The sequence below is a fragment of the Terrapene carolina genome, unplaced genomic scaffold (assembly GCF_002925995.2).
Source record: "Terrapene carolina triunguis isolate 2854851 unplaced genomic scaffold, T_m_triunguis-2.0 Scaffold35184, whole genome shotgun sequence".
NCBI lineage: Eukaryota > Metazoa > Chordata > Testudines > Emydidae > Terrapene > Terrapene triunguis.
The window spans coordinates 1-17434 of NW_020699535.1; the positions used below are offsets into that span (position 1 = coordinate 1).

The following is a 17434-nucleotide window of genomic DNA, read 5'->3' on the forward strand; positions in this document are numbered from 1 at the left end:
ACCAGTTGCTGATCTGTAACTGGTTTATAAGAAATGGCTATTGTAAAGAAATCTGTTCTCTGGTGTAGCAAATGACTACAGATAACAGTTTGTCCCCTGCACTCTTTTCTTGTTCCCTGCACTCATGGCAGAACTAAGTATTATCTAGACCATTCCTGGCAGGTGTTTGTCAGCTGCATGCCCCCCGACCAGTCAATTTTTGCCCCCTGCTCAGACCCTGGCTGTCCCCCCTTCTCCGATTTGTCCCCTTTGGCCCTTTTTAACCCCTGTAAAAAGCAGTCAGCACAATCCCATGCTTAGTAAGGGCAGTGGCTTCAGCAGATGTTACTGAGCATGCTCAGTCCACCATAAGTAGCACATCCATACAGGGAGCAGTTTTTTATACTGCACCTGCGGGAGAGTTAATTAATCCACCCCAATGGGCGATAGCAGCTATGTCTGTGGGAGAAGCTCAAAAAATAAATAAATGCCAATTGACTCTCCTACGGCAGGAGGCAGGCAAATGGGAAATGCCAGCCAGAGAGGATTTCCCTGATAGATAAGATTTCCAACTCTCCCGGACTAGGCGCCATTGCCACAAATTGTGTCTGATCCAGGAGAGTTGGCAACCCTACTGGCACATGAAATTTTTTCCCCAAAGGCCCTAGAAGAGGCTAAAAAGCTGAAGAATAATCAGCTCTGGTCTGAGCATGGGCAGCAGGTATAGCAGGCCGGGGGAAGGGAGGCTAAGCAATGGTGGTTGAAGCATGAAGGGACAGAGGAATCCTTAGTGCATCTGGCATGTAAATCTCTTTTGACTCCGGCTGCAACAGTCTCATAAGATTGCCTCTTCTCACTTGCAGCATTATCTCCTGCAAATGGAAACAAACTTGTTTGTCTGAGCGATTGGCAGAAGAAGAAATAGCACTGAGTGGACTTACAGGCTCTGAAACTTTACATTGTTTTATTTTTGAATTCAGGTATTTTTTACATAATTCTACAATTGGAATTTCAACTTTCATGATAAAGGGATTGGGCTACAGTACTTGTAATAGGGGAATTGAAAAATACTATTTCTTTTGGGGGGGTTTTACACTGCAAATACTTGTAATAAAAAATAAAGTGAGCACTGTACACTTTGTATGCTGTGTTGTAATTGAAATAATATATTTCAAAATGGAGACAACATCCAAAAATATTTAGAGAAATGGTATTCTATTATTGTTTAGCAGTTCAAATAATCATGTGATTAATCAGGATTAATTTTTTTAATCATTTGAAATCCCTAGTTCCAATTGATTTCTTTGTTAAAATTATATGGTAAGAAAGAGAAAGGCAGCAATTTTTCAGTACTAGTGGCTGTGACACTTTTGTACTTTTTTGTTGGATTTTGGAAGCGAGTCATTTTTAAGTGAGCCAAGGAGGCAAGACAGATCAGACTCCTGAGAGGGGCGCAGTGGTGGGGAAAGGCTGAGAGCCACTGGCATATAGGACTAACAGAGAGAGCACACTGGAGAACACACAATGGTAGGGGGCGGGGCACTTCAGCGGTTTACTGGACTACAACTGGGGGACAAGAACAGCACCCTGCAATCCTTCAGGAAGTCAAAAGGAGAGCACACTTTGCATTCATGAAAAGGGGGATTTCATCAATGATGGCTGGTGACCCTGGGAGAATGCTTAAACCATGGATTTTACCTGTAAAAGTTAATCTCAGCCTATCTGAATCCTGTTACACCTGGTGTTTGGTGTGTAATCTGTTGGTTTTATTGCTTCGCTCACTATCTCTTCAATCTGAACTAATAAACTCTTGTTTGTTTTCACTAAAATATATATCTCAGTGCTGTGATGTTCTATTGGCGCTGATCCTCAGTTGAATCAAACAAGCTGGTGTTGTCCCGACGGCTTACCTGGGAATTTCTGAGTGTCCAGTGGAGAGGGGCTGGACACTACAGAAGGCCACGTCAGAGGGGCTGGAGACGAGGTTGCGCCTAGTGTTAATCTGTAAGGCAAAGTAAGGACTGGCAGAGCCCTGATGAGTTCATGTGGGGGGTGACAGGGAACTGACAACCATTGAAGCAGAAGCACGGCTCCCTCGCGCTGAGACGGGGCGGGGGGGGAAGGGAGAAACAAGGAGATTCACTGTCCGGGGTGTTGGGGCGGTGCTGAATTATTATGAATTACTGCGCTTCTTATTAATTAATGTGGTGAACATGAATGTGGTACAGCTTGACATGTCTGAATTTGCTAGAGGATTCTGGGAGCAGGGCCTTCTGAGCATCACATGGCTACTGTGGAAATTTTTTATTCTGCGTGTCTGTTCTGTTACTGACCTTTGTCAGTCAATATGCCAGCTCACTAGGTAAAGAAAATGTATAATCACAAGATCAGTGATCTTGGCACAAGCTGACCTGGGGCAAAATGACCCCTTTGGAAGGCATCGCGCTGACAGCTTGAGTGAATGATTGATGAGAGTGTAAACGTGGGGTGATGTCTGGTGGGTCACCCTTCATCAGTCCCTTCCAAAGTATTAATTAGGAGAAAATTAGTAATAAAATGTCCACAGGGCATATGAGTCCTTTGAAAACCACTGCCTCGGGGGAATCCTTGATAGACCAGGTGACTGTGAATAGAAGACAATGAAAGAGAGAAATCCTCATCTAGATCGATAGCTATACGTGCTTCGCTAGCCAATCAGAATACCATGTGGGGCCAGCATAAATATTGAGAGTTTATGCTTGGGGAATTGAGGCTCACTAGGGAGACATGAATTAGATAACCTTATACTGCTTCTGGAATTCTTTCTTAAATAAACTGTTGTGCATGGAGTCTACTGAATCTGACTTGTTGATTGGTACCGAGAAACATTCTGCCCAGCTGTGAGCTGTTAAAGAGCCATCTCAACATTTGGTAGCAGAGGATGGTTACCATGTCAGTGAGTAAGTTAACTGTTTCTAAACTGGTTGGATAAGCTAAAATATTGTCTTAAGATATTAGACTCAGTGGCCAGGAAACGAGGATAGGATCAGATTGGGATCAGATTGGTTACAGATTATTGGGAGAGAGGGAAATACACAGGCACGCGGAGTTGAATTAGTGCTATCTTCAAGTCTATGATGTTCTGCAAGTGCGAGCAAGCCGGGTTTACTCTGGAGGACAAGGGGGACGCCCCGAAGCCTCCGGCTATGGTTAATGAGTGCTTGTTAAGACAGGTGTTTAAAAGCTTGGGGTCTGATCCATGTGTGACTGCTGCAGACTCTACACTCCATAAGAAATGTTTGGAGAAATTGTTGTTGGGGTATCAACAGGGCTATTCTCCCAAGAAAGTCCAAACAGCAGCACGAGTCATCTGTGCTATGTCTCAGGCTGTAAATAAGCTCACAGAAAAGCACAATGCCTGTGAATATGAAAATGAAAATTTGGAACAGGAATTGGAAAAACTAAAATTGCAACATGAAAACCAGAAATGAAATCTGGATAGTTGGATGGTGGCAGGGGTCCCTTCCAGGGTGTGGTCAAGGAGCAGGTGGGGTTGGATGGGGTTCGGGGTTCCGGGGAGCATTCAGGGAGTAGGGGAAGGCTGGAAGGGGTGGGGGTACCAGAGGGTGATCAGTGGGTAGGGAGCAGGGGGGTTGGATAGGAGGTGGGAGATCTGGGGGGCAATCAATGGGGAGGGAGCGGGGCAGGGTTGGATAGGAGAGGATCTAAACTTACCATGCAGAGAGCAGTCGCCCTATATCCCAGACTCCGACAGCCCCATCCCATTGTGTGTCGTATTAGTCCGAGCATTCTTTTCTCTTTTTCCCTTCTAGGACATCAGAGGCACCTCGACCAGACATGTGGCTCCTTCTCACTCCCTCTCACACTTCTTGAGACTGGGCAGGGGTTGGACACCAGGTGAAAGCCACGTCTCCCCTCAGCACAGTGTGGACAGGAGCCACATTTCTGCTACTTTCACTTTGTTCAAGTTAACCTTGAGGTTCTCGCCCTGTGAACAAAACGGTGGATTTACCCATCCCGGGGGAAAGATTATGAACTCGTTATATCCCTGGGGGATTGGCAGCCTGTAGACACTGGAATATAATATGGGCCTTTCACTGCTAGGTCTCTGCTTACCATAGTCACTGACTTTTATTTTTCCCTGGAGGGCTCCACCCCTGCTCTGCCCTCAGGCCCCGCCCCCACTATGCCACTCCCCTGAGGCCCTGCTCTCACTCCACCTCTTCCTGACCCCACTCCACCCGCTCCCCTAAGGCCTTGCCCTCTGTCTGCCTCTTCCCGCCCCTGCTCCAACCCCTCTCCTAAACCATAGCCAATGTGCAGCTTGCTACTCTCCGCCCTCCCCCAGGCACCTCCCCTAGCCACCAAACAGCTCATTGGCAGCCCGCAGATCAGCTGTGGCTGGTGGGTGCTGAGCTCCCCCTATATTTTTTCCACAGGGGTTTGAGCTCCGGAGCACCCATGGGGTCAGCACCTCTGCTGCTTACAATCATGGGACCGAGCAGTGACCAAGTATAAAGAGTGACTTACAATGAGACTTAGCCCACGTCCTGCTGTTAATGGGCAAGTCGGTAAGGCCTAAATTTACAACAGTGGCCTAATTGTGGGTGTCTTGGTTTATCTCCTTGAAATACAGGACTTCAGGCACATGTTCCACCTGCATTCGCACCTGCAGCCGGAGTCAGTGGGCGCTGCGGGTGCCCAGCCCCTTGGAGAACGAGCCCCTCAGCACTTAGGTCAGTACCCAAATTTGAACCCTAAATCAAAAGAGATTCTTGACATTTGGACCCAGCCCATCATTGTGCTCTGACTCCTTTGCCGGCTAGCATGGCTGTTTGTGCCTCCTCCCCAGCAGCTGCAGGCACAGGGAGTGCTCCTGGGAGGGGCAGAAGGGAGTGGGGTTGGGGCATGGACAGGCTGGAGGAGGGAGGGATGGAAAGGGATAGAAGGGTGTGGCCAGGGTGAAGCTGCACCTCTTATACTCTGCTGAGCCGCAACGTCTCTATTAACCACCTTGTTAAACTGCTGCAACACTGGACCCGGGTAACTAGCTGCATCCGCAGCAGCATCTCTGCGCAGCACGGCTCCCCCGCCACAGCTGAATTCCCTCTCCTTGTCCCCGATGGCGACTTCCCAGACTGCCCCAGGCCTCCTCAGTCTGTCCCCACACCCCCTCCTGCAGCCGCAATGGGCAAGTGGCCTGAGAGGTCTCTGTTTATCCCACACCATGTGCCCTATAGCCCCTAGTGCGAGCTCCCCGCACCCCTGCTGCCCTCGGCAATTGGGCCCCAGCCCTCACCTGGGGGACAGGAGCTTGGTCTCCCTGCAGTCCCTGGTCTCTCTGCTGGGACTGACAAACAGGGAGAAAATGGGTGCAGGGCTTGCTGGGTGTGGTTGTGTTACAGGGTCACCTGCCCCCCTAGGTCCCAGGCTGAAATCCCATCACATTCCACAGGCCCCTAAGTCGCCATCAGATGGACTTTCAGCCTCCGTCCCTATGGGGGTGGGGGAGGCACTGGGTTATTGCCCTGAGGGAGCTGCTGGGGGAGGGAGGAGATTTACCTGCTCACAGACAATTTTAACCATTATAAAGCTTCAACTTTTTGAATCTCAGTGTCTAGTGTCATTAAATAGTTCTGGTCTGACCAAAATATTGTCTGATCCCCCCATAATTTCCCACAACCGTGACAATTTAAATTGGAATGAAATGCTTAAAACCCAGAGTGTTGTGCAACTCTGAAAGTTTAAATCAATAAATATAAAAATTGCTTAAAATAAACATTATCTGTCACAATTATATATTATAAAAAAATTCTGCCCAGTCTGACTATCACTCCTGACACACAGCTCCTGCTCCTCCAGGCTCATCCTCACAGGGGGATGCCTCAGTGACCCTCCACACCAGCACAGGGGCTGATTGCAGGCAGGAGCCCTTTGGGGTTTTAATTACAGGCTAATTTCACTGAAAGTTACCTGTTTCAGGTGTGATTGTACATTTTTTCACTAAAGCCTCCAGGAGTGAAATTGGCTGTGTCCTTCCTGCTCAGGAAACAGCATAAGTCATTTTCAGGCAAGGAAACACCTGCTTGCTGCTGCAGGCGGGGCATAGTGTGAATTCAGGAAATTGAAACTAACCCTGATCCACTGCCCAGAGGGAGCCATGGCTGCAGAGAACCCCGTGGAAAGTCTCCAGGAGGAAGCTACATGTCCCGTCTGTCTGGACTATTTCACAGAACCTGTGAGTCTGGAGTGTGGGCACAATTTCTGCCGAGACTGCATCAGCCAGTGCTGGGAGGGATCCGATACAGCCCACACGTGCCCTCAGTGCAGAGAAACTGTGCAACAGAGAAACCTCAGGCCCAACAGGCAGCTGGCAAATATCATAGAAATCGCCAAGCGGCTGAATTTACAAGGAAAGGCAGCAGGAGGGGACGGGGTGTGTGGGGAACACCAGGAGGCTCTGAAACTGTTCTGTGAAGAGGATCAAACCCCCATCTGTGTGGTGTGCGACAAATCCCGGGCTCACCGCGCTCACACGGTGGTTCCCATACAGGAGGCTGCCCAGGAGTACAAGGTAGGGAATTGCTGTCAGATTTAATGGGTTAACTTTTGGATTTTAATGAGAGGCTAATTTCACTGAAAGTTCCCTTTCATGGGTGTGACTCATCATTCAGCTCTGTAAAGTCTTCATTGTACAGGAGATGATATAACAAAATTAATGATCTGGCAGTGTGATAACAGAGGCAAAATATCAGGTCTTGAAAGTAGGATCTACCCCACCCCTTCCCCAAGGTCCTCCCATTTCCCACCCCCAAAGCCCCACTCACTCCATACCCCCTCTCTCCATTTCTCGCCCTCACTCACTTTCACCGGTCTGGGGCAGGAGGTTGGGGTTCAGGTGGGGGTGCAGGCTCTTGGCTAAGGCCAAGGGGTTTGCATGTGGGAGGGGGCTCTGCACGGAGCCTTGCTCAGGATGTTGGGGTGCAGGAGGGGGTGATGGGTGCAAGCTCTGGAAGGGAGTTTGGGTGCAGGAGGGGGCTCCGGGCTGGGACAGACTGTTGGGGTGCAGGAATGGGAATGGGGTGCTGGCCCTGGGAGGAGGGCAGGGGGTTAGGGTGCAGGAGGGGGCACGGGGTGCAGGAGGTGGTATGGGGTGTTGCGTGAAGGAGGGGATATGGGGTGCTGGCTTCAGCTAGGCGGCACAGACTTACCTCGGGAGGCCCCCAGTCAGTGGTGCAGCGGGGCTAACGCAGGCTCCCTGCCTGCCCCAGCCGTTCGCCACTCCCGGAAGGGGCCAACACGCCCCTGTGGCCCCGGGGGAGGCATGTGGCTCTGTGTGCTGCCCCTCTCTGCAAGCACCGCTCCCGCAGCTCTCACTGGCCACAGTTCCCCATTCCCGGCCAATGCGAGCTGTGGGAGCGGTGACTGCAGGCAGTGCAAGTAGCGCCGTGTGGCTGGGGCACGCAGGCAACCCCGCTGTGCCACCGGAGATTGCGATTGACGGGGAAAGTCTCCAGGATCGACTGGTAGGTGACCACTGGTAGCTAGACAGAAGGTGGGAAGGGAAACTGAGGCACAAAGCAAGGCAGCGAGTTGCCCACAGTCACCCAGCATGTCAGTGACAGAGCTTAGTATAGAACCCAGTTCTCCCCAGACCAAAACCCAAATCACTTTGCCATGCTGCCATCATCGCATCACCCCACCCAGTGATGAAGTGTATCCGTTAGGAGGGAGAGACACCTTGATAAAGGTGCCAGGCCCACTAGGGAGATGAGGTTTCTCGCTGGGATTCTGAACTTCTGTGTTGCTCCATTAGGGGTTAAACTCAGATGCTGCCGGCCTGCACTAGAGAAGATCACTGGGCTAACCGCTGCGTGGGACCCCGAGCACCTAGAGTTTGCACACAAAAAGGCTCCAGACAGCTCAGGTCCATGCCAAATACCACTGGGATTAGACTGGGTTGTAGCAAAACTAACCACAGGCTGGAGCTGACTGGTGCCAGTCTGACCTGTTCTGTTGTGTACGTGGGCAAGGACCAGCCAAAGTGGTTTCATTAGTCCAACCAGGCAGCTTTTTGAAATCTCCCAGAATGCACTGCTTCTGGGATCTTTACCAGGGAATGGAATCATGGGGCATCTGCCCAGGGGGCATTGCCATGGAAAGGCATTGCCATTTAGGACAGCACTGGGCCAAACCCCAACCCGTCCTTTATACAAATCTGCATAATGTCTAATTAGTGTGGTCACTGAGGATTCCCCAGAACATAGGACATGGCCACGCCTGCCTGCATGGGCCCGTCCTCACCAGTAGCAGACATCCTGCGTGGGCCCACCACTGCTTTTCTCAGCGTGTCCCCACCTGCATCATTCTGCATGAAAGTGCTACCCCAGCCCCGTCCCCACCCTCACGGGTGTCCTCCTGCATCCTCAGTCTCCTCCTCTCCCTTTTGCACCAGACAAAGCCACGTCCAGTGCTGAGTCCCTATTGGACGGGGATAGTGCTCCACAAAACTGGGACTGCGCAGCTTCAAACCAGACGAATGGCCTCCCGATGTCTCATCGGGTTTGCCCTGGTGCTAAGACCAGCTCTGCCCAACCAGTGCAGTCCCCAGGGCTGAAATCCCAGCCCCTATTTAAACCCTGGTGGCTTCTGGGATTTGTATAACTTGGTTTGTTAAACCTTCTACAAAACTGGTTTATTGATTCACCCCCATGTGACTCCAGTGCCCTGTTATGTGTTGTACCACTAATCAGTTCACAAATACCAGTAAAGCTTGGTTATAATTGAGATCTCTATCTAATTACTAAAAAGACTAAACCAGAATTGGTAAAAAGTCTGAATGTGACACACTTCCAGTCTCCATTAGTAAGATTTTTATCTCCTTGGTGGCCCTGATGTCACAAAGTGATTAGAAACACAGTCATCATGGGTTTCGGGTGGAAAAACACCCACTTCCAAGCACCTCTCAACTATCCAGATGAAACCTCCCAATTCTTTCTGTTTCTTCAGGAAAGAATCCAGGCCCATTTGAAGACTTTGAGGGAAGAGAGAGAAAAGCTGCTGGGATTGAAAGCGACTGGAGAGAGGAATAGCCAGGAGTATCTGGTAGGTGCCTGTTGTTATTAACTGGCAGGGACTGGCAGTGGGAGGTCTATTTGGAGGCAGACTCCTGTGTGGCCTTGGTGAACATGGGCTTGTGTGTGTTTCTCCATCATCATGGATTGCTGGGTTAGGTTCATGTGTAGACAAGCCCTAAGCTTCCATTTCAGCTGATGAGTTAATGCCTAGCCCTTGTGGCTTTCACAGAAATCCCCCCAAGTGAACTGAATGTCTGCGTGAAGTGCTGTCCACTGTCTGGTCATTCTGTGTATTTTTTAAATGTTTCCTTCTTTTAACTCCTCTGGTATCTCTGTCAGTGTAGTGCTGTGTCCTGCCCCCTGCCTCTCTGGGTCTGAATTTCCAGAGACGATAAATAACAGACTATGCTGACCATGACAGGCATGGAAACATCCCTTTCAGAGGGATACAGGGGCCAAAGGGGAAGGTGCAAGAGAATCCCCTGCCTAGTACCCACAGGATAGAGTCAAATGTCAGAAATCTTAGGATTTTCAAAGAAATTCAGCCTCCTCCCCACTCAGCTCTCCATGAAAAGACCCCGGGCTCCATCCATATGTCCCTGACCAGCCCTTGTCCTATTTTCATACAGAAACAAACACAAACCCAAAGGCAGAAGATTGTGTCTGAATTTCACCAACTGCAGCAGTTCCTGGAGGAACAAGAGCGACTCCTGCTGGCCCAGCTGGAGAAGCTGGACAAGGAGATTGTGAGGATCCAGAATGAAAATGTCAGTCAACTCTCCGAGCAGATTTCCCGTCTCAGTGAGCTGATCAGTGAGATGGAGGGGAAGTGTCAGAAACCAGCAAGTGAATTCCTGCAGGTGAGACTGAGTGAGGAACATAGGTGGGTGCTCCAGGGCAGCCAGCTCCTCCCTCAGTGCCACTTGCTGGCTGCCCTGCGGATCAACTCCTCCCCCTCCCTCCAGCACCACCTGCCTGCTGCGAGCATCTGTTCCACTGTGTGCAGGAGAGGCTGGGAGGGAGGGGGAGGAGTGGGGAGGGAGTGTGCTCACAAGAGGAGGCGGGGAAGAGAGAGGGTGGGGGTGGAGTGGGAGCGGGAATAGTTGGGCAGGGGTATGGCATTAGGGGAAGGTTTGGAGTGGGGGTGGGGCATAGGGTTGAGCACCCCCAGGGACGATTGGAAACCAGCACCTGTCATTAGAAACATGCTAGAAACACACAGGGAAGGGAGGGCTCCTGAATCATAAGCACTGGAGTCCAGCAGTCGGCGATCTCTATGTAACTCAGCGTGTGCATTGCTGACATGTGACTGAATATTATTCTTTGCAGAGTCACAGACACAGAGATATGAGCGATGGAAAAGCCCCATTAGCTCAGGGAATCCATGGCCCTGGGGCCAGGGCAGGGCCTTGCTTCACCATATTTGCAAAATCTCTTCCCTGAATTCCTGTGTGTGTGTCAGAGGGGACTGAAATTCTTTTGTCTCTCTCTCTTCTAGGATATTAGAAGCACCTTGAGCAGGTACGTGTCTCTCTCTTACTCCCCCTCACACTTCACAACACTGGGAAAGGGCTTGGTGGTGATGTTAGCACTGCATCTCCCCAGGGCTCTACAGCAAAATGTGTGGGGAAGGTCACATGTTGGATACAAATCTCTCTGATCAACTTCATTCTGAGGAATAGAATAGAAGGATAGAAGAATCTGGAATTCTTCTTGTATATTCACCCTTGTATAGAAGAATCTGGAATTCTCCATTTAGTGGGAAAGACTGACCAAGTATTTCCTAAATATGTCAGATCCCTGGGGGACTGGCTGCCTCGGGATTGCGGGGATGGAATATGGGCCTGTCACTGCTGGGGCACTGGTCACTATTCAGTCCAGGACAGCAGCGATCAAGAGTCTTTCCCACCTGAGGACTGTTTGGAGGCCTGTGTGGAATGAGCTGGGGAGGGGGGAGTTGGTGTCTCAGTCTAGTTCCTAGAGGACAGATCACTTCACCCAGGAACTTCCTGTCCCTCAGAGCATGGAGGCCAAGGAGTGAATTGGCCATGGAGACTCAATTTTCCTTTTATCCCAGAGCTGATCTCTCCAGTGCAGAGTTGAAGAATATTAATGAGGCCTTTGAAGGGAAGGTTGCACGGCCATGGGCTGTGCTGCACCTGCTCTGAGGCTGGGAGAAGTTGAGGAATTCTAACTCCAGGCCCATTAGAGCAGTGACTCCCTAACCAGAACTTATAATGAGTCACACAATGAAATATAATCATGTGAAACTGTTTCTCTCCAGGTGTGAGATGGGGAAGTTCCAGCAGCCAGAGGAGATTTCTCCAGAACTGGAAGAGCGAGTCAGTGGTTTCTCCCAGAAAACGATTGCGCTATTGGAGACTCTGGGGAAATTCAAAGGTACCTAGAAGGGATCTAGGAACGGAAATTGGGATGAGCCTCTGAGACTGAGGGAGGAGAGTGGCTCTGGCCAATTGGTTCACAATTAGATGATGCTTCTATTTAATTGTTGGGTGAGAATGTCACACACTTGGGGTCCAAGTCACTCAGGTTGATTAATTCAAACCTTTATTTCTACCAAAAATATGTCTTGCCATGACAATTACTGTTAAAGAAAGAAATGACTCAGACTCGTAGACTTTAAGGACAAAAGGGAGCATCATGATCATCCAGTCTGACCTCCTGCACATTGCAGGCCACAGAACCTCACCCACCCACTCCAGTAATAGACCCCAACCTCTGGCTGAGTTACTGGAGTCCTCAAATCATGATTTAAAGACTTCAGGTTACAGATAATCCACCATTGACACTAGTTTAAATCTGCAAGTGACCCATGCCCGACACTGCAAAGGAAGGCAGAAACCCCCCAGACTCTTTGCCAATCTAACTTAGGGGAAATTCCTTCCCGACCCCGAATATGGTGGTCAGTTGAATGCCGAGCATTTTGGCAAGACCCAACAGCGAGACATGGGGCAAAGAATTCTCTATAACTCAGAGCCCTCCCCATGTACTGCCTCATCACCAGCCATGGGGCACATTTCTCAAAGCTAGACCCAGCCCATCACTGGGCTCAGGTCCTGTATGCAGCTAATCTGGGCCAAATGGGCTGTAGGGAAGGGGAAAGCCCCTCCCCCATGGTCAGGGATCCCTTCAGCACAGGAGCCTCTGGTGCCTCCTTCACAGCAGCTGCATGCACAAGGCGTGTTCCTGAGAGGGCTGGGAATGGGGTGGGGGTGGTGAGGTGGGAGGAAGAGGGAGGGGGTGGACGAGGGACAGAGGGACATGGGCAGTGTAAAGCTGGGCCTCTGACCCTCTGCACGCTGGGCAAGACACACGGGGCCCATTGTCATAGGGATGTAACTCTGGCTGGCTTCAGAACTTCCTCAGCCTGTGCCAAGGTCTGCACCAGCCCCTGCAGCCACTGAACAGCAGAGTCACCCATCACCTGCTGGTACAGGGGTGAATCTGTCCCATTGAATCAACCTTCCCCCACTGCAATTTCCACAATTATAAAATGATTTTACTATTATTTCTATGTCTGCCTATGGAGGACAAGGCCCTGTCGTGCCGCACTCTGTAGAGATGCTGAGTAATTAGCATCAACAGCTCACAATTAGAGCCAGGATTTAGCAAACTCTCAATATCCCGTTAGAGTCAGAGGGACCAAAGTGGGTAAAGTTACTTTTATGCCAAAGTCTTTGCAGGCTCTTGGTCTAGGTTACAACAAAAGGCAGTAAGTGAATGAGACAAACCAACTGAAGTTTGAAGGGTGGGAGGGGATGATGAGGGGAAAAGTTAATCTCACTGACAGATTGTCTGTCCTGGGATGGTTGTGAGGCTGCAAGGATGTTGGTTCCATTGCTGGGAGATGCCTGAATGAGAGAGGAAAGAGACGGTTTCAGACCTTTTTATATTAAATATTTGAGCGTTTCTCTGTGTTTCTCTGTCATAATTAAAATACAGTTCTAGGAGTTGAGAGTTATAAATATGAAAGCCTGAAATCTCATCTCCTTTCTCCTTCCCCCCTCCAGACACTCTGCCGTCTGCACTAGAGACAAAAAGAGGAGGATCCCTACAAGCATTCAGACAGGGTTAGTTTGCACCTGGAGATTGTCTTTAACTTATCAGAAAATGTCTTCACGAGATTGTAGCTAGTTACCAACCAACCGACATCAACCACGACACACACAGCCCTAAAAACAACACACTGCACAGTGAGGAGCTCCCACGCTGACGTCACACAAACACTCCTGACACCAACCTTAGTGCTGAGTTCATGCCCACGCTGCTGAACAGAAAAACTCTCCCTGAGCAGCCTGTGAACAGAGCTGTGTGTCCTGAGGGCTGACACATCCCTCTGCTTTACCCTGGTGCAGGGGGTCTCCCCATCACTCTTCTCCAACATCCGGCCTTTCCTCTGGGCAGGGCTGGGCTCTCCCACTGGAGCTGCTCCCTGCTTCCTGGATTGGGGAGACGGTCTCCCTGTGAGACTGTCAGCTCCTCTCTTCTCTCTAGACTGCGGATGGGGCTACACCACCCAATGCCTCCTCCTACTCTGCTCTTAAGCAGCTCTTCCCCAATGCTGCACCTTCCTCTCTGTTCCCTGGCCTGGGAGTGGAGGCTGCCCCACCCAATGCCATTCCCTACTCTCTGGTCTTAATTGGCTCTTCCTACTCTGGCTGGGGAGTGGAGGCTGCATTTAGAAGAGGGAGCTTCCCTCTGGGGTTCAAAGCTGGTACCTGCCTCCTCTGCTTCCTCCTCACTAAAACCTTCCTGGCTGTGTCTCTGATGCTGGGAATGGAGCAGCCCCAGCAGAGGGAACAGGGAGCTGATTCCTCAGCAACCAAATGAAAAACTAATGAAGTGACTCCCATTACACAGAGTGAGGAACTGCAGTGACATCTCTGCTCAGTCTCAGGTGCCCAGGACAGAGGCAGCTCCCTGGGATCCAGGCCTGTCCCAGCCAGGACCGGGCTTCTGGGGTGTGTGAGAAATTGTCCCAGCTTCCCCCAGGTCGGAGCTGTGCCCCTCACACTCTGATTCTCTCTCTCCCCAGTGAAAGTGACTCTGGATCCAGACATGGCTTATCCTGACCTCGTCCTGTCTGAGGATCGGAAACGTGTGAGATGGGGAGACACACGGCAGAATCTGCCCAAAAATCCTGAGAGATTTGACTGTTGGGCCTGTGTGCTGGGCTGTGAGGGATTCACCTCGGGGAGACATTGCTGGGAGGTGGAGGTGGAGGGTGGGCGATGCTGGGCTGTGGGGGTGGCCAGAGAGTCTGTGGGGAGGAAGGAAGGGATTAGCCTTAGCCCTGAGTTGGGGATCTGGGCTGTGGAGCAGTGGTGGGGTCAGTTCTGGGCTCTCACCTCTCCTGTGACCCTCCTGCCCCTGAGCCGGGTCCCCAGCAGGATCCGGGTTTGTCTGGACTGTGACCGGGGACAGGTGACATTTATCAATGCTGGTGACGAGGCCCCGATCTTCACTTTCCCGCCGGGCTCCGTCCCTGGGGAGAGAATCCGGCCCTGGCTCCGGGTGTGGGACAGACAAACCCGGCTCCGACTGTGTCCCTGAGATGGGGTGGAATATCCCACTGGAGGCCCTGAAATCATACTTTCTAGCCTCACATGCCCCAATCTCTATAACCTTGGAGGACTCCTGTCTACCCAGTCCCTGGCTCCTCATCTCTATGACCTGTGGAAGCCCCTCCCCTTCCCTGCAGCACCAGGGATGGAAGCAGGAGGGGGCATGAACCCCTGGGGTTGCAGGAGGGGCAGAGGGGCCCTGAGGGACAGATGTGGGGGCTCAGTAGAGAGTAGCACTAACAGCCAGGCTGGGGACAGGCAGAGATGGGGGTGGCAGAGACACAGAATTAATCAATTAGGGTTTGGGGAGAATCTGGAAGCTCCACAGCAGCAGGGAGCGTCTTGTACAGATCTGTGGGATTAGATCTCACTGGGGTCTCCCAGCCAGAGCTCCTGCCGCAGGGGCCCAAGTCATCTTCCCCTGTAACTGCAGGACAGCCGGTAACCCTGTAATTGTCACAAAGGGGCAGGGGAAGGTGAGATGGGTGCAGTTTGACAAAAAAAACTGTGACACGATGATTTTTTTCAAGGTTAATAATCTCATGGTTTTAACTCCTGAGGTTGGCAGCACTGGGAGAGGCAGGGACAGGGCGGGTTTAACCAGAGGGAATTAGAAGAAGCAAGAAGAAAAATGTGAATGAAAATGAAACAAGAATCAAGGGAGAGTCCAGGAGAAATGGTGGAAAATAGAATTGAGAAAAGTGACAGGAAAATATCCCTGGCAGGGGAACCAGCCATTCAGCAAGAGGGGAAGGGGCAGCAAGAGGGGAAAGGGTAAAAGCAGAGAAAAGAATGGAGCAGCCATGGGGGATGATCTGTGGGAGGGAGGAGAGGAGAGTGGGAGAGGAAAATAAACAGGGGTGGGAAGTGAGGGCTACAAAAGTGCTGAGTAGAAAATGGTGGGATGAAAGAAAAGGGAGAAGGGAAGGGAATATGAGAGGGACAGAGGGATTTATTACATGTTACTGAAAGAGAGCGACTGTAACTCATCAATTCCCTATATTAGTTCCTGAGCAACTGTACGGTTGTTGTGCCATTAAGAAAACTATTCTTGGTAGCTGGGGAATCTCCTTTCCATGCTGTGGTTATTAAGGCTCCTTCTCAGCTCTGGGTTGGGACAAGGGTGTTCGAGTGAGAAAGTTGGCAACCCAAATTCTGTAAATAAAACATTACAAACAATTCTTGCCTGTTCCACTTTACTGTCCCAGCTACAGGTGCTGGGGGCAGCATCATGGGATTTGCTTCCTGACTTGGTTGTGACCCCCCAGCACCCACAGGAAATATCGCGCCTCTAGGAGGAGAGTTTGGGGTTTTACTGTGATGTGTCACTATCCAGCCTGTGCTCTGTCTCTGTCCTGTACACACCCATGCCAAGCAGGAATTGCTCAGCTGTGCTCTGCGGAGAGGTGACTGGTTACACAGGGTGCAATCCATGAAGAGACTCGGGTGTTGCAATGCTGAGCGTCATGGCAGGGCCTAATTTGTAGGCAACTAGAAAATCACAGTCCGCAATTTTGCAAAGCTGAGTTGGGGCCTGAACTCCCTACACAGTGCGTGGGCATCACAGGCAACTTAGAGTGTGATTCACAAAAGCCAGCTCAGTGGGGAGGGGGGAGCCATCTAAGCTAGTCAATGGGAGATGCCAACAAGGGAGGGGTGTCCTAAGCCCTGCCCCCTCTCACAGACAGGTTCCTAAATCGGGGCCACAGAGGGGCGTCTGTCTCTACTTAGCAACCCACAGATGGGAACCCAGTGCCTGACATCAGGTGACTCAGGCTCCTAAGGCGTTTCTTGCTGGAATGAGGTAGGCACCTGCCTCGCTCCACACAAAATGTGAGGGGTGGGGGGAAGGAGAATGTGGTTTTGGTGATGTCACCCGGCTTGTGACGTTTACCCCCGTGGTTAGAGCACTCAGCTGGCATGTGGGAGACCCAGGTTCCGTTCTCCCGTCATGCTGTCTAAAGCAGGGGTTTTCAAAGTCTGGGTCGTGGCTGGTCAGGGGAAGGGGAACAGCGAACTGTGGCCACTGGGTGCTGTGAACAGTGGGGCCTGTGGACGCTCAGGTAAACAAAGCATCTGCGGCCTGCCAGTGGCTTTCCCTGACCAGCTGTTATGCTCATACAAAGCACACGGGATCTTTATAGAGGAAGGTAAATACACACAGCGTTTATTGAGAATACCACAGTTAGCATATGCTTTAGACACACACACACACACACACAGTCCTGCAGTGATGTTTATAGTTACCAGTCCAGAGTCTGGATCAATCTAGTGGCCAGCCAGATTGGTCGCAGAGGGGAGCGGGGTTCTATCGGTCGCGATCCGATGCTCCTGGAGTGTGGCAAGACGAACCCAAAGTCCTATGGCAAAGCACCCTGTTCTTATAGGTTTTCTTCTCTGTTGAAGCCTATGGATTTTGCTGTGTCACTTTGTGACCGGTTACTTCTTAATTGGTGTAAACATTCCAATACACCTCCGAGAAGATCATCCTGTCCTTTGTTCCGATTTAATCAATTGTCTTTAGGGGTGCCAGCCTTTACCTCAGGGTCGTCAATCTGCCCTTCATTATGGATGCGTGTTGATGATTCTTTGATGTCCTTTAAGTTTCTTCACTCCTTCTTCCTTGACTCTGGCTATAACAATGGCCTTCACACCTTATCTTTTTCTGATGCATACATTCCTCATTCACACAAACAGATTGAGAATACAAACAGTAGTATTTTATATTGAGCAAAAGGGCATTGCAAATTAAACCTTGCTAAGTTTTACAATCAATAACCAAGACAATTTACA

General features: G+C 50.6%; 1 protein-coding gene across 1 annotated transcript; it reads left to right on the forward strand.

Annotated features, from left to right (window-relative positions):
* Window positions 1-6136: 6136 nt before the first annotated feature.
* Window positions 6137-14630, forward strand: LOC113405382 (zinc finger protein RFP-like). Its single transcript, XM_026646561.1, has 7 exons — window positions 6137-6553; window positions 8989-9084; window positions 9686-9916; window positions 10555-10577; window positions 11341-11456; window positions 13088-13147; window positions 14113-14630. The coding sequence occupies exons 1-7, from the start codon at window positions 6140-6142 to the stop codon at window positions 14628-14630; spliced, it is 1458 nt and encodes a 485-aa protein (XP_026502346.1). The 5' UTR covers window positions 6137-6139.
* The last annotated feature ends 2804 nt before the right edge of the window (window positions 14631-17434 follow it).